The 21,731-nt window shown below is 42.7% G+C and overlaps 1 protein-coding gene across 1 annotated transcript in view; it reads left to right on the plus strand.

The window, feature by feature from the left end:
* The window catches only part of OTP (orthopedia homeobox), a 15,057-nt gene extending 2,241 nt beyond the window's left edge, over positions 1-12,816 (plus strand). The window contains exons 1-3 of the mRNA XM_005288298.5: positions 1-3,884; positions 4,631-5,040; positions 11,134-12,816. The exon at positions 1-3,884 is cut by the window's left edge and continues 2,241 nt beyond it. Coding sequence (XP_005288355.1) covers positions 3,848-3,884; positions 4,631-5,040; positions 11,134-11,664 — 978 coding nt within the window. The 5' untranslated portion in view covers positions 1-3,847 and the 3' untranslated portion in view covers positions 11,665-12,816. The remainder of the gene's footprint in view (positions 3,885-4,630; positions 5,041-11,133) is intronic.
* Positions 12,817-21,731: the final 8,915 nt, after the last annotated feature.

Consider the following 21,731-nt stretch of genomic DNA (forward strand, 5'->3'; position numbering starts at 1 on the left):
ACAACGGATGCTCAATAAATGTATACATCAAATATCAACTTGAAAACCCTAAACATAAGCAGCTATGGAGTTCAATCCATCTTCCTGACTTTAGACGTTTAACCTTATTTTATGTTAGTTCTTGCACAAAATAATACTATTCCGACGAAAGAATGAAGGTAGATTCCGTTCCTAAATAATAGCAAATTTGGGGGTGAATACACTTGTTTATGTGATAGCCTCATTCAATCAGTACTTGGATACAGTTTAAAACAGCCCTGAGGCTTGTAACGTTCTGTACCTTTTCCCAGGGTCAGAACGTGAGGGAATTGGGTTTATTTCGATTTTAAACACTAAAGACCTCGATCCTGCAATCCTTACTCAGGCAAACCTCCCAGTGCAGCCAGTGGAGGTTTTGCCTGAGCAACGACAGCACGATCAGGTCCTCTCTGAGCTTTGTTAAAAAGAGGAAAAGGAAGAAATGGGGGGGAAAATTCCATGTGCCTAGCCCCTTGGCAGGCACTCTTGTACAAAATTCAATCTCTATTTTTATGAGAAGTAAACTGTCTAAATAAATTTTATTAGGGGCAACCAATATATTTTCTGGTAGTTCCCTTTGTTCCAGTTCTACGTGTGTGTAACAATCTAAAACCTATTTATTGAAGAAAAATCACTGGATCCGTCATAGAAAATCCTTTTACTTTGCTCTGAAGTGATTTCTGAAGACACTCTTGTCATTCTGAAGATTTTGGGGCCATTGTGCTAAGCCTTTCCTTGTTAGGAACTTCGGTTCCTATGATCATGTGGGAAATACCTTAAATTATAAAAGGAATGGACTTGACTGACACTTTTCTGGCTACCCTAGGAAAATGGAACGATGACGGGGAATAAAATCTTTGTAAATACATCTCAAACACTGCCCAGGTGGATTCACACACTTGACAAAACAAGTGTATAGAGGAGCGGAATGTGATTATAGTGTTTTACATATCTACTATTGTCATTTTCTTTCTGACATGCTTAGTGTCAGTCCTGGTCTCTTTTTTCCCTTCTACAGATTTCCTTTTCTTATCCCCCCCCCAACGATTATACTTTGAAGCCTTGGTAGAAATGATTTAGTTTGTTTATACTGCTATAAAAATCAAGAGCAATAGAAAAGTCATAAAATGAAGCGCGCTATCAATCACGGTGCAACATTGTTATTCAGCGGTTACTAAGAGAGATTGATAATCCTTTGATTTCCTCCCATTGTTATTACTCTGATGTGTCTTCACATTAACTATTACACATTTATTTATCGACCTGAAACATACAACAACACGGAGGATATCTCAGTGTGGGACTATATAGCACGTATGCTATAGAGGCAGGATGCACACACTTGCAGGATCTGGATATTATGCCACCTCAGTGTACCATGTAGCTAACAAACAAAACAGGACTTGAATATTGTAACTTCAAAACGGCTCGTATTAGTGCCCGGTTTTCCAATCATTTCCCTATTCAGCTCAAAGACATCACAGGCATTGCTTAGCAGCCCTCACTCCACACACACCCACAGCCCTCAAGACCATTAAAACCCATCAGTCCAGCCAGACCGCCTGGCCCGTCTGGGGTTCACTGCGTAAAAACACACCGACACCCGTACAAATAACACCCCATCATCCAGCCAGCCAGGGCTCTAGGGCTCTTGCAGCCAAGCAGCCTCCTCCCCAGGGGCGGGCTGTCTCCTTTGGCATGTCTGCGACTGCAGGTCCCTTCTCACTTTGCTTCGGTTCTCGTCGCGCTACTTGTTACAACGTGGGGTTGCTTGGGGGAGGGGGGTTGCTCCCAGGGTTTTCACCCCAGACGGGGGCCCTTTTTTTCGCTGGCGTAAAAATAAAATAGATTTAAAAGCAAAATTAAAAACAAACAAACTAACCAACCACACACCGCGATTTGCTCTCCCACTAAAGTGGGGCCCGGCTCTGTCTCTGAGCCAAGCTATTCCTGTGGTGCTGTGCAGGGACCGAGATGCACCCAAGAGCCGGCCGTCTCTACAGCTGAATTGAATCAATGTAACCAAGGATCTGAACAGGGGAGAAAAGGGAACAAAACTGCCCTACATCGCGGTCGGCCGCTTCCTTTGTCTCCTTGTTCAGTCACTGCCGAAACCCACCACATCTGAGCTGCAAACAAAATCACTCTTGCATCTGCTCGCATGCAGCATTTACAATGTTTTGTGTAAGTCAATTGGGTGGCGAACAAAAAAAGCCATTTGCGCTGTATTATTTAACACAGACTTCACTGGGCTCTCTTTTTGTGGAAGCTTTATTTGCACTAAATGAATAATCTTAATTGCATCACTATTGAATTAAAAATCAATGTTAATCAAGTTGGAAGTAGTAAATATCAGTTTTCATTGTGCCTGGGTAGAGGGTATTTTTCTTGTTTTGCAAATAAAAATGCAAGTCAAATAACTTTAAAAGGGCATTATGTTCTGCTACAAATACAATTGAAACGGATTGTTTAGGAGCGGATCAGAAATGGTACAGAATTTTGCACTTAATTTCCTCAGTTATCATTTACAATAAGAACCTCTTGGCTTGACAGCCAAGTCTAAACAGTAGTAAATTAGTACAAATTTATACTGATTTTACTCTAATAATCGTAATAAAAGCTTATAGATTTGGCACTAATTACATAAATGCCTAATGATCTTGAAAATTACTCTGGTTAGAAATATATTACTAATCTAAACTTTGTTGTTGGCTGGCTTTGAAAAATCAGAACATTAGAAATGGTTCGCTTCACTTGTGCAAAGCACTTTAAATTGTTCAAGTAGTTTAACATAGTCAAGAGGAAAATAAAAAGCATTTAACTTTATTTACCGCCTTAAACTGAGTTTGTGGCCAAGCTTAGAAACTTTAACCCAAAATGTTGAAGGGCTTTTCAATCTCAGTGCAATGTTTTCTCTTTCACACAAACATTTAGCCCTGGCGAGAAGCGCCTCCAGATCACCTTTGGGGGATGGGCGGACGGGACATGGGAGAGCAAAACAGAGCGTGTGTAAGTTTCACTAGGAACTCGGATCACTTTATTCCTCGTTGTCTTTCAGCCCTCAAGAATGGCGGGAATAAACGATTTACGCTGTATTACAAATGATTAACTGGAGTTCTCCCACTACCCGCCACTGCCCCGCAAAGATACTGAAACTCACAGCCGAGCTGCAGCGTGAAAGTTAACACACAAAGCAGAAGCCAACCCCAAACCGGGAGTGAGGAAACCCCCTGGTCCGGGAGAGCCTGCTAGCCAGGCTCCCAAGCGGGGCCGCGCACGCTCCTTAGGCACAACCCTGCATTGTGCTTGGGTTGGAAGGCGCCGCGAGACACCAGCTCAGGCCTTCGCACAGGGCCAGATCTGAGCCGGGGCAGCGGTAAAGTCGCTCTGGCCAGGAGAAGGAACAGAATTACAAACGGGCGGCGGGAGAAAAACAAGCGAGCGAGGGAGACACAGCGAGAAAGCCCAGCCCGACAGCCCCGGGCTGCGGCTGCTGCTGCTGCCGCCTGGGGGGATGCGGGGCTGCTGGTGCTGAGGCTGCAGGCGGGCGGGCGGGCGGGCGGAGTGGGGACTCGCCGGGCTCGCTGACATTTGCAGCCTGCCCTCCTGATTGGTCCCTTCGCCGAGCTGCTCACGGGTTCATTGAAGTGTTAAGCACCTCCCCGTCTCTCTAAAGGACATTATAATGCAAGAGACCCCCTTTTTAACCACACACCGAATTTTCTTTCATTTAGGCGATCTATATATATCTATATCTTATATCTATTTTAAATAACTTAAAACCGCTAAAATTTGGGGGGGAACAGCCTTCGCCCTGGAGCGGTGCGCGATGCTGTCTCACGCCGACCTCCTGGACGCCCGACTCGGTGAGTTTCGCCCCCCCCCCAGCATCTTTCTCGCCCCCCGGCAGCCGCGAAGGAAGAAGCCAGAGCAGGAAATTGACAATTTGTTCCTTGTTTTACCTTAATGCGCTCTAAATGGGCTAATTTCTTTAAAAGTAATTGTGCTGTATTAAAGTTTAATTTGATTTAACAGCGTCTTTTAGGGAAAAAAAAGTCTCTGGGATATGTAGATCCAGCCCCAATTGTGGACATGTCGTGTCTCTTTCCCGCCCCAGGTCTCCCCCTTTTAGGGCAGATTATCCCAATCTTTGTGATTTTGAGGTTTTTATTAATTTTAATTTAAAACGGGACAAAATCGGATTGAGTTGGTCCAGATCTGTCAGGGAGGCGAAGCCACCTGCGAGGAGGCTGGTTGGGTTTGTCAGCCGCGCCGGCAAACATAATACCCTCCCGCCCCCAGTTCCTGGGGAGGCCCCGCCGGGTCAGGCCCCACAGATCGGCCCGAACCGTCGATTGGCGCAGGAGGAAGCGATGGAAAGTTTCCTGCCTGCTGAAGTTGAGTGTGTGAGGCGGCGCGCGAGAGCCGGGGTAGCCGGCCTAGGGCTGTGGTGGTGGGCGAACGAAGGGGGCTGCGGGGGCTCCATGGCTGGGGCTCGCCCCTTAGCAAACTTGGTGCGCCGGCCGCTGGCGCTGCTGGATACAAGTGGGGGCCGCGCGGGGGCCGCCTACCTGGCTGCAGAGGAGTGACCGCAGCTGCTTTGCCTCCGCAGGAATGAAAGATGCAGCCGAGCTGCTGGGACACCGGGAGGCGGTGAAGTGCCGGCTGGGCGTAGGGGGCTCTGACCCGGGAGGGCACCCGGGAGACATGGCTCCCAACTCGGACACGGTGGAAGGGGCCACCCTCCTGCCCGGGGAGGACATCACCACGGTGGGCTCCAACCCGGCCTCCTTGGCAGTCAGCGCCAAAGACCCCGACAAGCAGCAGGGGCAGCCGGGCGGGCAGAACCCCAATCAAACGGGACAGCAGCAGGGGCAGCAGAAACAGAAACGGCACCGGACCCGCTTCACCCCGGCGCAGCTTAACGAGCTGGAAAGGAGCTTCGCCAAGACCCATTACCCAGACATCTTCATGAGGGAAGAGCTGGCCCTGAGGATCGGCCTCACCGAGTCCCGGGTCCAGGTATGAGCAGTTGCTTCCGTACCCAAACCTCCCGGATCCCTCAGTCACCCACCCCCCGAGCGTCCTGCACTCACTACCTGTAACCACCACACCTCACAGGGCTCCTGCCCCTCAGCTCTCTTTTGTGTTCACATCCCTCCTTCAGGCTTTCCCTTGTGGGCTTAACAGAGAACAGGCTGGGTTGTAATTTCCTGATCATACCGTCTAGAGAGACAGCTCAAATGATCACCGCCTAATCCATAACATAAATAATAATAAACCCACCCAGAGCCAGCGCTTGGTGACCAGCCTTTTACAAAATATGCCTAACAAAATTACATTTGAAGCCGCCAGGAATTTTTTAAACACCCATCTGGTGTAAGAAAGGGATTATCGGCATCAATGTGAATGCAACAGTTGAATATCAGCTATTAAACAGCCCACATATTTCTGCACAAATGACTGAGCCAATCCCCGTTAGGGAGAAAAAAAATCATTAGCAGTGTAGTGCGTGGCATAGTTCTGCGTAGTAAAATGGGATGTTTTCTGAGCTGATTGTGAACACCCTCACTCTTTACAATTGATCTCTGAACGATCGATCGATCGATCGATCAGAAAGAGACCCCAAAACAAACAAAATCAACGACAGATCAAGTATTTGCTGTAACTAGCTTTCTGTTTAATTTTTAATACTCGTAGTTGAGCTTCCTGTTTACTAATGAACATGTGAAATATTACCAGCGAGCTAAAATAATTTCAAAGTGTAATGTAAATCTGAAGTGGCGTTTTCTTGGATTTGGGGGAAATGTTGAATTCCAGTGGAAAGCGGCATTGAACACTAGGAAAGCGATTGCACATTCAGAGACTGTTCAATTACTCACATGTTTGTGTCTCCTGAAATGTTTACAATAAGCGTATGCTCCTAATATGTTCCTGCTTCTTTTATCATTGTTAGCACTGAATTGGTTGAACTCTGAATCTAATTTAGTAGTGTAAGCTGTCCAAGGTCCTGAAGATCTCCCATTGAAATCTGCGGCAATGTTTTCCCTTTATGCCAGATTGCCTGAAATATTTTATAGCTTAAAAACCCTTCTATACATATGAATCGAATTTTAGCAGTATGTTACATTTTTAATTGTTTGTTAAAAAGGAATTTCTGTGAGCACAACATTTTGAGTTTAAGTTTCTTTAATACTTGCTTTAAAATACGGTGTAATCACTGAAGACAGCAGTAGAACTAAGTATATCAAGAAGATTGTCTTCACGTTATTTTATTATATATATTTTTGACATACAGCAAACAGTTTATTCAAATAATTTTAGGCAGAAATTAAAAGTAGGCGAGAGGGATAAAAACAAAAGACTATAACAAATAACGCTTTTAAACCTAAACTTTTGTTCTGGGAAATTTTGTGTGAGATGCTTAGACGAATTACGAACATTGAAAAATGCTTTAACGATATGTGGTCTGGTGATACTATGAACGCATTTTCATTTTAACATTGTTCCTCTCCAAAAATTCTCACGGTAAGCCAAGTCCTCATGCACCAAAAAAATAAAAATAAAAATAAAAAAATAAAAAAAAAAGAAATACAAAAGATATTTTAAAATCTAAATGAACGTTTCATAACCAGAAACTGATTGTGTTCGTTTAACAGAACACACACACACATTTGTTTTAAAAAGTAAAACAATTGTATAAAACCGACACATGATGATAATTAGTTTAAATTAAAATAGAAATTAGATTCACAAATAAAATATAACTGGACAACTGCCTTTATGAAAAAAGAAAACGTGGACGATTAAACTTTATTGGGTTTCCCAAAGGTTAATGATACCAATTTCAATATTAGGAGTGTGGTAAATGAAGTAAAATATAAAATATATAATGGAAATAGTTATTTTCCAAAAGCACATCAAAGAAATACGTCGGAAGAAAGATAACGTGTTTTAATGGCCTCAGCATAATCCTGAACCAACGATAATAGCACGAGACTGCTGATAAAAACAGTTTAATAGAGTGGCAATTTAAATATTTTTTGCAATAATGTTCTGCAGTTTAAAAAGTAATCAGATCAACATAACCTTCTTAATTAACACTTCAAAATGATTAACATGTAATGTAATGCAAAAATAATTTATGTAAAATGTATTTACTTCACAATTCACTGTATCATTGCTCCTTGACCAAATTTAAATTAAATAGTAATTGGTTTATGTTCTTATATGAGTACTTCATAGTATTCTTTATAGTTAACAGATTGCCTACACATTCCTTGCAGTATGTGGGGCACCACACTGACTAAGAAATGATCTAAACAGTTAATTTATAGCGGCTGTATGTATTTTATATGTTTTAAATGCTAGAATAAATTACCTCTTTCCTCATTTTAGAGCTATATTTAATGTATATTATACATCTAAATAATTATTAAAGGACTAGTGCTTATAAGGGAACCCAATTCCATGTCTGATATCGCTCTGCTTTTCAGGCTTGTGTAATAAAACCATTTTTTTATAGCATGCCATTATTAGAAACCAATTTCAGAATTATTTATAACCTGGAATGGCTTATTAACCAGCAATGCGAGAATCATGCAAATTACGCGATCAAATGCAATATAATAAGCATAATCATTAGTCTCTAGCATGGATTAATTAACTTTCAATATTTTATTTACATAAAAACCAAATCAGTGAAATAACTTCTGCACAGTCAGCCTTGCCTTTCAATATTTTATACGAACAAAAATAATGTGCTGTAATTCCATTGACCGTATCCTCCACAATGGTCCTGTCACCTGCCACATCTTAATAGAGGACAAGCTGAGAGTATTTTCTAGTTTTCTAATGGAATGAGAAATTGCATTTTCTTCCTCTCCCAGCACTATTAAAGTGTAATGAATTCGGCCCAGAGTTCACGGCTGGCTGATCGAAATGAACCTGAGATCTGAGCTTTAATACAGCTCTCCAGATTTCCTACCAAATCTTCACATTAATCATCCGCTAGATTCCAATGAGATCTTCATAAAGGTTTGGCTCTTGAAAAAAAAAAAGTAATATTCTCTCCTCTTCTCTCTCTATTTCTAACACATTTATTGCTGGGGAATTAAACGGACTATATATTTTAAAATACATTTACAGTATGTCTATATTACTGTAACAGCAGATATCAAAGTAGATTTTTAGCTTCCAACCTCCATTAGATTCTCACTGTTGTATTAATAATTTTCAGGGGCTAGTTGCATTTTAAACATACTCCAGAGTTGCCCAATGCCTGTGGTTAATATATTTCCAGAGTTGTCATGTGTGCATTTTCAAAATCTCCCTCAGGTTTTCTCCACGTTTTAATCTGTCATGCACTAGTTTTCAACTGGAAACATTCACATTTTAAAAGCATATGCACTATAGCTATGAACTGAGGCGATCAGACCTGATGGAGATTCTTTACAACACCAGTAAACCATGAAACATAAAAAGATTTTGTAGCCGCAATTTAACTATTAACCCTAAAACATAATTGAACACGATTTTTCGATTATTCATATAACATTTAGGTCCTTAACAGCTGTTCATTTCCGTTAATGGCCGACCATATTTCTCAGTCTAAGTATATAATATTAAACGATAAACTCCAGCAGGTTCTAGGATCCAGAATAGTAATAATCGGGAATTCAGAGTGGATTCGCTGATTTCCCCTCTTACACATCCCAGTATTTTCCTTTGACAATGCAATGAAACCTATCAGTCTATTCACTCCAATATTATCACTTTGAATCAAAGAATCTGGTTACTAAAAACATCTGACTCAAAAAAAAAATCCAACAAACAACAGCACGCAGGTCGGGTTTGAGTGCTGCTTGCTAATGGTGCAGCCACCAAGCGTCAGTGGTGAACAATTCGGAGTTAACGTAAGAAAATTATGTTCCAATCACATAGACGCTTTTATAAGAATTCAGACGCTACCTCAAGCAGGGTCAGGAACACAGGACCGATGCTTCCTTATTTATTTATTTTTTAGCCCGGCGTATTTTACACAAATTCGCCTCGTTATGAGTGAAGGTGGCTGCAGACAGCTCAATCCTGGGACAGAGACATTGATCCCTTTCATTATATAAATTCCTGCAGCTTTATTAATCAGTCACACGGCAACTTGCGGGGCTACAGCGGAGCTGTACACAGAGCACAACACCAGGAGAGACAATGCAAGGGGATAAAGGCTAGGGAGGGAGACAATAAAAACCATGTCAGGTGGGGAAGGGAGCGGAGAGAGACTTGGGGAGGGACGAGGGAGTAAACCTAGTGCTCTAAATAGCCTTCTTGTAAAAGAATCGCCTATGTGCTATTTCAATGGAATTGAAATCTATATTACAAAACCATTCCGAATAGTTCAATTGTAGTGCATGTGGGAGGGATTTTTGGCTCTGCAATAAGTAATGAATTATCTGACTAAGACAGACGCTGATCCTAGGTAAGCAGTTGTCACATTCTGGGCTCTGATTTTTATAGAACATTTGTAAAATTCCCCAAAATATAGACCAGGTCATTTGAATCAGGCCAAATCACGTTCCACTGACTCCCAGTGAGTAAAACCAGCCGGATTTGGCCTGATTAATAAACAAAACACTGGGTTAAATGGCTGAATGGAGAATAAATAAGTGTAACGCGCAGGTGTCACTATCAGGTATCAGTTCACCAGCGGGATGAAGGAGATGAAAACCCAGTTGATTAACTAGCACATCAAAATGAGTATCTAAAAATGTTAAGAGATTATTACCATGGCAACACAGTTTAGACAATGATCTAATAGAAAACTTCTATTGCATCTTCTTTATTTTGACATTTGTAGACAAATAGCCTAAAAGATCAGAGATTCTCTTTGCCATTTATTAAGAAGTAAAATGTAAGTCCCCTAAGTAAGTTTGAAGTGTATTTAATCAGTCAAATATAGCTCATTGCAAAAGAGACTTGGGTTTGTCAAAGCAAAATTAAATGTTATTGACAACTAGTATAAGAAAGCTTTGAACTTAGCCTCCATTCATTTGCAACGTCGGAAAGATACATTTACTTTCACTCCACAGATGAGAAGAACCTGGCTCTTGAGAAGGAGATAAGGCCCTCAGGCTCAAGCTTCTGTCATTCTCTGCATACAGTAGATCTGAGAGCTAATACAGCTCAGGGCAACTGGAAATAGATCCCCCATACCAAAGAAACATTCAACAAAGATCCATTTGAATCCGGCATATGCTTGTGGAATTCTATATTTAAATCCTTAAGCACCAACCATTATTGGTGCAAATGCAGGTTATCATGGCTACACAAACCAGAAGGTGACTCAATGGTACAGACTTTGCTATTCCAAAGTATATTATTATCAGATCTATTTTGCTTACAACTAAACTATTTTTCTTGGTGCAAACTGTGTGTTGTGTCTTTGAGGAGTCAAAATAAGGAAGTCTTTTTCCAAGTTTTAAATCCCGTTTATACTTTTAGTAGAAAGAGGGAGTATTTATGCCTATGTGGTGTAGGTTGTACATACATATACAGATGGGCATGTGGTTAACACATCCTGGGTAGGATGTGGGAATGATGTATATAAGGAAGTATCGATCTCGGATATATTTCTTATGTCTGCATATATACTTAAGACTTAGTCCTGCGTTGAGTGCAGGGGTCTGGACTAGATGACCTACTGAGGTCCCTTCCAGTCCTACACTTCTATGATTCTACCCACCTCTATGCAGCCATATGGATATATAAGGGATACATTATATACATAATTTCCACAGAACAAGCACTATACAGTGTAGATACAGCCTCTAGATTTGATTGCATCCTTTTGCCCCACCCTTCCTGTCACTTTTCTTCTTAGATTAGCCAGCGCCTTCCTGTGGGCTTGCCCCGCGCCTAGCCCAACGGGCCTCACCCTCTCAGGTGGCCGGTGTGGGATCTCGTGCCGGGCTGTGTGTCTGGGGTCCCGGGGAAGGCAGGCACAGACGGGGGCCTGGGCAGCTCTCCCCGCCGGTGGCTCTCTGCGGGGCCGCGGCCCTGCCCCGCGGCGCACGGTCCCTAACCAGCCTCTCTCGCTCTCTCCCCACCCGTGTCCGGCAGGTCTGGTTCCAGAACCGGCGGGCCAAGTGGAAGAAGCGCAAGAAGACCACGAACGTGTTCCGGGCGCCGGGCACGCTGCTGCCCACGCCGGGCCTGCCGCAGTTCCCCTCGGCCGCCGCGGCCGCCGCCGCCGCCATGGGCGACAGCCTGTGCTCCTTCCACGCCAACGACACGCGCTGGGCCGCGGCCGCCATGCCGGGCGTGTCGCAGCTGCCGCTGCCGCCGGCGCTGGGCCGCCAGCAGGCCATGGCGCAGTCGCTGTCCCAGTGCAGCCTGGCGGCCGGGCCGCCGCCCAACTCCATGGGCCTGTCCAACAGCCTGGCGGGCTCCAACGGCGCCGGCCTGCAGTCGCACCTCTACCAGCCCGCCTTCCCCGGCATGGTGCCCGCCTCGCTGCCCGGCCCCAGCAACGTGACGGGCTCGCCGCAGCTCTGCAGCTCCCCGGACAGCAGCGACGTGTGGCGGGGAACCAGCATCGCCTCCCTCCGCCGCAAAGCGCTGGAGCACACAGTCTCCATGAGCTTCACCTAATGGCAGCGCCGCCTGCCCCCCGCGCCCGGCCGCCGCCCTCACCCCCCCCCCCCGCGGATCGCGTCCCTCTCCCCCCCCTCCCCGACTTACTTACCAGGGAGTCGACTCAGGATCTGAAATCAGACACCAATGGACTGGTTTGTGGGCAGAGAAACACCCCCCGCCCTCCCCTCACACGCCCCCAGACCCCAGGCCTGTGTTCCCGGGAGGAGACACAACAACCAGGGCCTTGTGTCTTCACATCAACACACGAAAGGACTCATTGGGCATTTGGGATCTCGTTTTAATTTGTCCCTTGTCTCCCTTCCCCACCCACCCAGCCATCTATTGGGCTTTGCCAAGAGATCCATTTTTTTTTAAAGCACAACAATAACAACCCCAACAACAAATATTGCAGGGCTTTTTGGTCAGAAGTTTTCCTAACGGGCAGCACTGGCTTTGGGGGGGGCTGGGCAGATTAATGAAGTGATGAGAGATATCAAGAGGAAATTGAACCCATTTTGATAAAGGGTTTATAAGTGAGAGCAAAAATCAAAGTCATGTTTCCTTTTGTAAAAAGTGTGAGGGGGGGGAAGCACTTCCCTTTTCTGGATCTTTGATTTCTTGATCGATTTAGTTGCAAACCTGTCACCTTTTTTATTTTTATTTTGTTGCTATTGTCTCTATTGCATCTTCTGCTGTTGCCACTGGCCCTTGCAACTCAGCGGCAAGGGCCTGGTGCACATGGACAGTCTCTCTCCCCAACCCTGCCAAACTTTGTACAGAGAACACAATCAGCTCTTTTCTGCATGTGCTGGTCCAATCCAATCCCGGAGAACAGATGCTCTTTGGAAGAATGAACAAACAATGTGAAATAGGATGTTTTGTGTAGATAAAGCATTCTTGTTACATACTGGTCGGTTTGTGATCTGTTTTAACTTATTGTCTGTGCTTATTTATTGAATTTTGGGTTTCTTAATAAATGTTTGAGCTAATATAAAGCATATTATTTGACTTTTCCGGACAAGTTTATAACAAGTTAATGTAAATGGATAAATAAAATCATTTTCAGTATGTGATATGAAGAATTATGGGTTTTGGTGTGGCGTGTGAGATAAAAGCGGTCTCTTAACCCACAGGAAAAAAAAAGATCCCCGTTAATTTAAAATTCAATGATTTTGGGAATGATTTGCTTGCTTGAACTTTGCATTGAAGTATTTCATTTATTACAATTTTAATACTTCATGATTAATAAACTTTTGTTGATCTTTGTGAGTAATTGACATTTCAACTCCAAGAAACGGAAAGTTACGTTACAAATAACACAGTGGGGGCTGGGGGAGGTGGGGGGGTGGGAGAGAGAGAGAGAGAGACGAGAAGTAAGCGACAAGGTGTGCTAAAGCCCGATTGGTATGAGAGCCTAGGATGGGAAGATGTGAGCCAGCGCCAAGGACACACAAACCCAATGCCTATGTGCATGGGACAGGGCACGAAATTACGACATTAACAGGTCTCAGACCCAGAGAGCAAGACACTTTCTTACTGATCCGTTTCAGATAATGTGTGTTGGGGCCACATAGGGTTAAGTAGAATAAATAGTTAAGCACGGAGCGAATCCTGCAACCAGCGCGAAGACGGGAGGTTTGCCCGTGGGTAGAACGTGCCACATCCTTTGATTTTCAGACAAAAAGGAATTAATAGTTTCGACAGCCAAATAAAACGGCTAATGTGGGCACGGAGTCTTGGGGTTCGGTGAAGGGATGGCTGGACGGTGGTGGCGGGTCTCACCTCCCCCGGCCGGAAAAGGTTGTAGGAAGGAGAAATGAAATTGGAGGCGAGATCTTCTTGCCACACGTGAAATGAGTGCACTCCTGGCACTTGGCTAATCGCACGGAAGAGAAACCGCGCCATTTACTTCTGTGCAAACTTTGACTTAGGAAAAGTACAGGATGTTGTCAAGCATCATACAGTGATTTTTTAAATGTGATTCACTACGATCGTTTCCTCCTGTACATCAATTACACACCTCTTAATTACACACCGGAGAGTGCCCAACGCATAGTCAGCCGCAGAAGGGTCCTTGCTTGCTCCAAAGTGCATATTACACATGTATATTTAATTTAAAAGAGAAATAAAAGGAGGATAAATTACTGACGCTCCAGAGCAGGAGTGAGTCTACTGGAGGGACACAGGGCAACGGCCCCGCGCCCCGTGGCAGAATCTTGCTACCCTAGATGTCAAGCCAGTTAAGCTATCACATCTGAGTGGTGGCTCTCCAGGGCACAACATGCGCAACATGTTACTCGCGTGTTTCGCCGTGATCAACGTTCACATACGGTACTAGGGCCTGGGGTAAACCTGAGCAAACGGAACACGCTGCGCCATCGGTGTCCTACAGCATCCCCCAGCCTTGTCCTCCATTGGCCACCCCACATCATAATGTCCTAAGAGCGCCACTGCCCTCGGGCAGCGATTACACGCCAAGATGTGATGGAGTTTTCTCCTCCTTTTAAATGGGCTTTTTCAATTATAAAGAATCTTTTGCGTTGAAGTCCTGCTCCAGTGCAGTCAGTGGGAATTTTGCCACTCACAGTCGGAGCAGGATGTGGCCAGGCCCTTGGCATTTCTGATTAATTAGGCTTATCAAGATGAAAATCCAGACGTAGTGGATATCGAAGAATGCTTTTTAATAAGAGCTCGGTAGCCTCAGGCAGTATCGCCATAGGCGCCCTTTTCTGGATTAAAAGCGGGTGGTTGGGCATGCTCAACACAGTACAGTACTTGGTCGTTTTGTTTTTGCCACATCCCAGCACCTACCAGTCTTTGGCCTTTAATTCTCACCTGCATGTCTCAACGTCCATTTAGGAGATCAGTGTAAACCTCACGCCGTTTCTTCCAAAGTGCATGGAAGGTTGTTTACAAGCATGTTAATTTTACAGCTTCTTTATACTGCTGTAAGCAAGACAGCTTTATGATGTAGGAATCAGGAATGTAATAAAATGTTCTATACAAGATCTCAAAAAATATGTGCTTTTTAATGGGATGAGAAAATGTGTTCTCCAGCTTGGAGGGAGGGGGCGAGAAGACACAATCCAAAAGGTCCAACTCTTGCCCCTAATGGAAAATTACAAATCTGTGGCAGATGTCTTACAAAGATCCTTCCATTTAATGATCTTTCTGAAATATAAACCGTTTTCTCCATATTCTAATGAAAACGTTGTTCTAGATATGACCCAAGCTTTTTGTCCTTATCCAATTTTGATATAATATTTGTTTCCATGGCAATAGATCTTCATGTTATGAGTCCTGAAGATTTTTGAAGTTATATATACAGATAGCACTAGCTGAAGCTTTGCAACATAAAATGTTTAAGATGATGTACTTACATATTTAACAGGGATGAAAAGAAGGGAAGTGCAAATTTCAGTCATACAGTTTACAGGCTGCAAGTGAGTGATTTTATTCCCAGACATCTCTCACACTTGATATTGAAATATAAAAATTAAACAACATGACCATTTTTACATACCACCAGCAACAACCTTGCTTCATTCAAATGAACTCACAGGTGCTGGAACTACGGGTGCTGGGGGTGCTGCCGCACCACCTGGCTTGAAGTAGCAATAACAACCCAAATACATGGCTTCTACCTCCAGCATCCCCACTATAAAAATTCTTCCAGCACCACTGAATAAAATGGTCAGAAAAGTGACTGAATTCTATACATATAGAACAGGAACATTTATGATGAATAATAATTAGTTTATTATATACTAAGTAGCTAATACAGCATATTGGGGATTGTACAAACTAGTCTTATTTGCCCACCTTAAATGTGATTTAGCTTTGATCAGTCAGTCATCCACCGAGGCTCTTAACAGATTCAGATATTCAGTTATGGATTCATTTCCATACTAGGGTACATCTAAGCAGGTTTACTTCCCTTTATATAACAGCAATCTAATGTCTAAGGTACGTATATACATACTGTTAATGCAGCTGAATCTTTCATTTACTTTTTTGATTAAATGCTTTGACAGTGTCTTCCACCCCTCAAATCCAACTGGAAGGCAGAACTGGCTCTACTGGAGATTGTATCTACTGAGCAATAATTAACAGTTGAGGAAGTTTGGGCAAGTTATGGTATCTGGTAACATGTAGTACAGTCTATTATTGCTCTAGCAGCAATGATCCCTGCTCCTGGAAAAGAAAATGTGTTTTAATTTGTGTTGTGGACTTTAAATTTTCATTTTCAGAATAAAAAACTCAGAACATGAAAATGTATCTTACAGTAATGGAGGTATGGCAGTTAACCTGTCAGCTGAAAGTATGTAACCTTCCTCTTCTCCTTTTCATGACAAAGGTAATCTCATCTGAGGGCATTTATGTGAAGAAATAACAGCATGGCACGGTGAAACCACTGGCTCATTAATCCTGGCATCTACTTCCTACAGGGTTTCTTGATTAGTTAGATTCATTCATAGGGTATTTCTGAGTTTTTGATTTGTCACCATTGGCTAGGTTCACTGAGTTCAGGCTAAATTGAGCCAGAAGCAATGTTTATTAGTAATTTTGTAATACAGACTACCCTAATAATTCAGCACAAATATCTCATCTGAAACATATCAGTTCGCCCTAACACCTAATGCAGGTTGCAGCTGTGTTCAGTGGGAATTGAAAGAACACAAGTGATTGGGCATGTATTTTCTAAATTATTAATATGAGGGCTAATAGCTAACCCATCTTCATTTCCAATGCAGGAATTAAGATCCAGTTTTAAAAAAGTAAGCACTGACATAAAGGGATCACCTCCTGTTTGGCATTGACTCAAATCAGTTCAGATCCATCAGTACAGCAAATGTGACCGATTTAGCATTTCAGCTTTTCTGAAGAAAAAAAAAAAAGAAGATAGGAAAAACAAAAACCTCTTTGTTGTCTAATGTGTCATAAACATGAAAAATGTAAAACACATACAATATTGTAAAAGGAATAGAAAGAGAAATCTCAATAAGCTATACCTTTGCAATGTCACAGATCTCTCAATCTGTTCAACAGCTATGATGAAATTACATTTGAAATATATAAAAAGAGAGAACAAATGAAGGCCCTGATTCTGCAAATATTGAAACATCTGCTTAACTATAAGTATTTGAGTAGTCCCATTGATCTACGTAAGTGGCTGCTGGATGGGGACCCAAGGGAAGGTCTGCTCACAAACTTATACACCCCTTTCACCAATCCAGTTTCCTAAAATGACCACATCTAGCCAATTTTATTCTGAAATAAGAATGTTGACACACAGACTTGCATGGAAATAACACAGATTATAGTTTGGATATTTTGCTGCATGTTTGTGTGTAGCCAGCCTGTACTATAGATAAAATCCAGGGTCCAAATGCTAATTGATCAAAGGCACACACCAGAAAACCCACAGAGAAAACCAATGACTGTAGAGGCACTATTCCTATGAGTAAGGTGAGCAGGATTTAGTCAGTGCAGCAAACAGCGGCTCCCTGGGGCACACACCGCCTATTGTTCAGGAGAGTGGTTCTACCACAGATTAAAAACTGGGGCAGAGGGTGGAGACCATTGCATTAATTTTGAACCAAACTGAAGGGGATATCAACAGGAGAATAGCAATAGGAATCAGAGGAGCTGAACAGGCCCAGAATCTGCTGAAGAGGTCAATGAGCATGATCCATGAGTGGATAAATCATTATTATTTTATGTAGATAGTGATCAGAGTGTGCACTGACACCCCCAGCTTTGCATTGGCCCCACTCACAAGTCTTGGTGAAGTTTACTTCTTCTCCTAGCAGGAATAGATTGCATGGGGGAGGTCTTCAGGCTGCTCACAGCTAAAGCATGGCACATACAATGGCTCCTTTGACTTCCACCTGGGATATTGTATAACAGTATGAGTGGGAGGTTGCTGCTCTTATTTGCCAGTCAATTGTCTCTGCCTCAGGCCATATTTGATGTTTAAAAGCGTTGTTTTCCTTTTATATTGCTTCTTTCAGCAACACTTGTGCTCAAAAAAATAATTCAGAATGAAAGCAATGCTTTTCAAGCTTTGAAATCAGCTATGGGGATTCGCTACTCAGGAGGAGGAAATCCAAGACAGCAACACAGGATTTGCCATTCCACATTACACTGTTGTTCCATATAGTTTGGCATTCTGCCTTCAAAGGAAAAATGGGGGGGGAATAAACCCCAAAATTCACCTAATTGTGGAATGCTGGACATGAGAGTGAAATTCCTTCCTGAGCCCCACAGGCAATCAGTGTCTGTCTTGAAGCATGAGATTTGATTAGACTTCTCTTGCATAGCTGGAAATGTCATTAGCAATCAGAATAGTATATCTAGTTCTTTGTCCAAAACGAACCGCAGGATTTGTCTCAATGACCTCCTGTGGCAGTGAATTCCACAGGTTGACAATGCACCCTGTGAGGACATATTTCCTTTTATAGGTTCCAATTTACTGCCCTTCAATGTAATATAGGTGGCAGTTTTGCATCCCTGTGGCTTCTTTATAAACTTTTAAGGTTCATTTTGTGTTAAATCGCCAAAGAAATATTTCAGAATAAAAAGCACACACACCAAATATAGTAGAAATATAATAAATAATAGAAATACTAAAAACACCACCACAACCACATTTCAAGGCAGCTGTGCTCATTATTTTGTAATCAGAGTATGTCTTAGATACTCTAAGCATGACACTTTGGCCTCCTGCCTTACTTCATACCTGAGGCAAGATGCTATTTGACTATATTGCTATCCTTCTCTATGTTATTGCTTCCAAGGAATCTAGTTCTACCACCTTTACTCACAATTAGTGCCCCATTCTGGGTCCAATCCTGCTCCTACTCAATCAATGCCAAAATTCCCACTGAATTCAATGGTGAAGGATTAGGCCATCTGTGAGTAGTCCCACTAAAATCAATGGATTGCTCAGCTTAAGTCAATGCGACAGAATTTAGCCTCTAATAAGCAAATTTACAAGGCTATTATTGATTGGAGGGTTTTGGTGACATCATAAACCATGAGAGGAGAGCTTAAGTCTTCTGTTCTCAGAAACCCAGGGTTGCATAACCCTGTTGCAATGATGTGTGTGCACAAATTCTGGATTTGCCCAGGTGCGTCTAATATTTGTGCTCATGAGTCAGGCTCACAGAAATATTTACACACGCCTAACTTTAAAATAAGATTTAAAAAGCTACAAGAAAACTTCTTTTCCTGTCCCTTAAAATATAAAAAACAATGTAATAATCTATAGTACAATATGCCACTTTCATGCAATATAGATTTACATTTATAAAATGGAGTGACATGATTCAAACATTGCTCACCTTTACTCATAAAAGTAGCCTTATTGAAGTCAATAGGATGCCTTGTGTGTGTAAGTTGCTGCTCAGGATGTGGACTAATATATATATAACTAAGGGGATCAGTCATGCTTGTAAGGGGCAGACCTTCATGGGGATGGGTTGGAGCAGGGTCCCCTGGAAGACGCATTAGGAAGCATTCTGCAAAGAATGCCTCATCAAGCTCCATGGTACATAAAGGCAGCCTGCTTTCTCCTACACCCTTTTGGAGGGTGCAATTTGTTCCCTTCCCTGCATGGCCAATAAGACTGCATGTAGGGCAAAGCCATGGCTGTGCCTCCTTCCTACCACCTTGGGTTGCAGACAGGGAGCAAACCCTGTGCTCAGAGGAACATAGTGATCGCACTTGTGTCTGGCCCTTACTTGAGCCAAACAAGCACTTCGCCCTCTGCACCCGGATTTTATCTAAGGGCAATTCACTATTTGGCCAAAAATGTGGAAGTGTGATGTCCTGTAACAAACATAGCTAGTCATTGCAGGAAAGTGTCACTCTGGGTGGGATGACAGAAGCATGGATGAGTAGAAATACATTTTAACTAACTTAATCTAGTCTATCTTTGCCATGCCCATCACCATAGGATCTGAGCAACTATATGCATGTAGGTGCTCCACGTGCCTGACTGCAGTATGTGTTAGATCATTTATGCAGCTCCTAGAAAGGAGACTGCATGTACACAATGTGGTTAATTGTCTATCTAGTGAACAAAGACACATAAGCAAAAATGACATGCTAAGATATTTCAGTTGCTACACAGCCACAAGATGTCATCAGAAAATAACCAGCTTTGCTCTTTCAGCTAAAGAACAAAATGAAAAGACTATAAAAGGTCAAACATATAAAAATGCATTGAGAAGAACAGAGAAGAATGTTAACCTACTATAGAACTTCTCATTGTACAGTTGGTGTGTGGAATTTTTGTTTCTATTGTAAATAATAATTCACACCTACACTGGGTTGTCAACCCGTGTTTTTATCTTGAGGTCCTGGTGGCATATTAATGACCCATGTGTTATTCTTGAAGTTTTTCTTATTATAAGAAACAATTATAATTCAGCTGTATTCTATATCATTGTCACATTTTTTCCTTTCACTCTTGATTTCAGTTCAGTTTTAGGCCCTGTTTCAGCAATGAATTCTATGTGGACAGACCTCTGTACTGGCATGGAGTCCCATTGACTTCAGCTTTGTTCCACTCAGGTGCAGAGGTCTACATATGAAGAGCTCCTTGCAGGACTAGAGCCTTTGCTACTAACCAATCACTCTATCTTTTCTGAGTGTTTCAGACAAAATGCTGGTGTCTCCAGTACATTCATATCCTGGTTTGAACCCTAACTCTCTAATCAGTCCTTTCTCATTTCTGGTGGAGACTTCTCTTCAGCCTGTCTGCTACTGGCTGCCTAGGGTTCCATCATTAGCCTTCTTTTCTCTGTTTATCTTCTTCCTCTGGGTTGTCCCACTGCTAACCTCATCCATGGATCTGTAAGTTCTATGAAGATTACATCAAACTGTACATGTCTGTTGTTCCACTGTCTGATCCTTATCATAGACACCTTCCTTTATGTTGAACTCTATCAGCTGCTGGTTACATTCTAACTTCCCACTAGTGAATTCTTCAGATATTAAAGCTAAAAAATTCAAAATCAACTAAGCAACTGAGAATTCAAACCGCATTTTCAAAAGTGACTTAGGCACGTGGACTGCTAAGTCCCATCAATTTTCTTTCTCCTGTTATTTGTCCCTGGCTTTTTATCAAACTCTACATCCAGCTCAGAATTTTCTTCCTGGTCAGCAAATACTCCATGAATTTGCTCCAGCCTAAATCTCTGACTATATTTGCCTATTCTTCTGTTCATTCTTTCCACTGCTCTGACCCCCTTTGTAATCACAGCTGGAAGCTGCCCAGTCTTCCTAGAAGTCCCCCCATCCACCAAGACAGTGAGTCATGTCTTATCTTTAAAATCTCATTTTAATACTTATTTTTTAGCTCTAGCATCTGACTGACTTTCTGTGTAAAGCAGTTTGTGATGCTCTGCATATATGTATATCTGACTAGTCTGTTCCCATTGAAATCCATGGGAGTTTGGCACATCATATACTGCTTTCATTACCAATGCACATCTGTGTGGATTGCACTAGAGCAACTTTCTTGAATTAGTTTTGTGCACTATTTTTCAGGCAGCATATTAAACCCAGCATTCAGAGAGTCTCCTTGAAGTTACTTGGTTGATTAAGTCATGTCCAGGTCTTCTGATTTCAAAAGCAATAGACAAAATTCTAGAAGGCTGGCACTTGACCCATTAGTAACTCAGTTAACAGACAAAACACTTTCTGACTCAACACACTCATTGTTAAATAGGGGCCTGATTCTGGCGTTAAGCCACTGGCCTCATATTGGGATGTATAGACAGCTTGTGCTGTTGCAGAAAATCCTGACAAAATTCTGTCTCCCTCAACAAAAATTTCTCCAGATGCTCCAGGGAGTGCATGCTGGCTTGGCAAAAGAAATAATCATACATTCACTCCTGCACTGGCCCATGGCCTTGCTATCACCCTACCCCCTTTCCAGAGGTTGGCATCACCTCTGGTGCGATCTGGGAGTGACGTCTCTACTATCCATAGAGATTCTGACTGGCTGCTGCTCAGGGGCACTAGCCACGTTCTAATCTTCCCAGACACTTGCAGCACACTGATTTAGAACA

This window comes from Chrysemys picta, chromosome 6 (assembly GCF_011386835.1).
Source record: "Chrysemys picta bellii isolate R12L10 chromosome 6, ASM1138683v2, whole genome shotgun sequence".
Lineage (NCBI taxonomy): Eukaryota > Metazoa > Chordata > Testudines > Emydidae > Chrysemys > Chrysemys picta.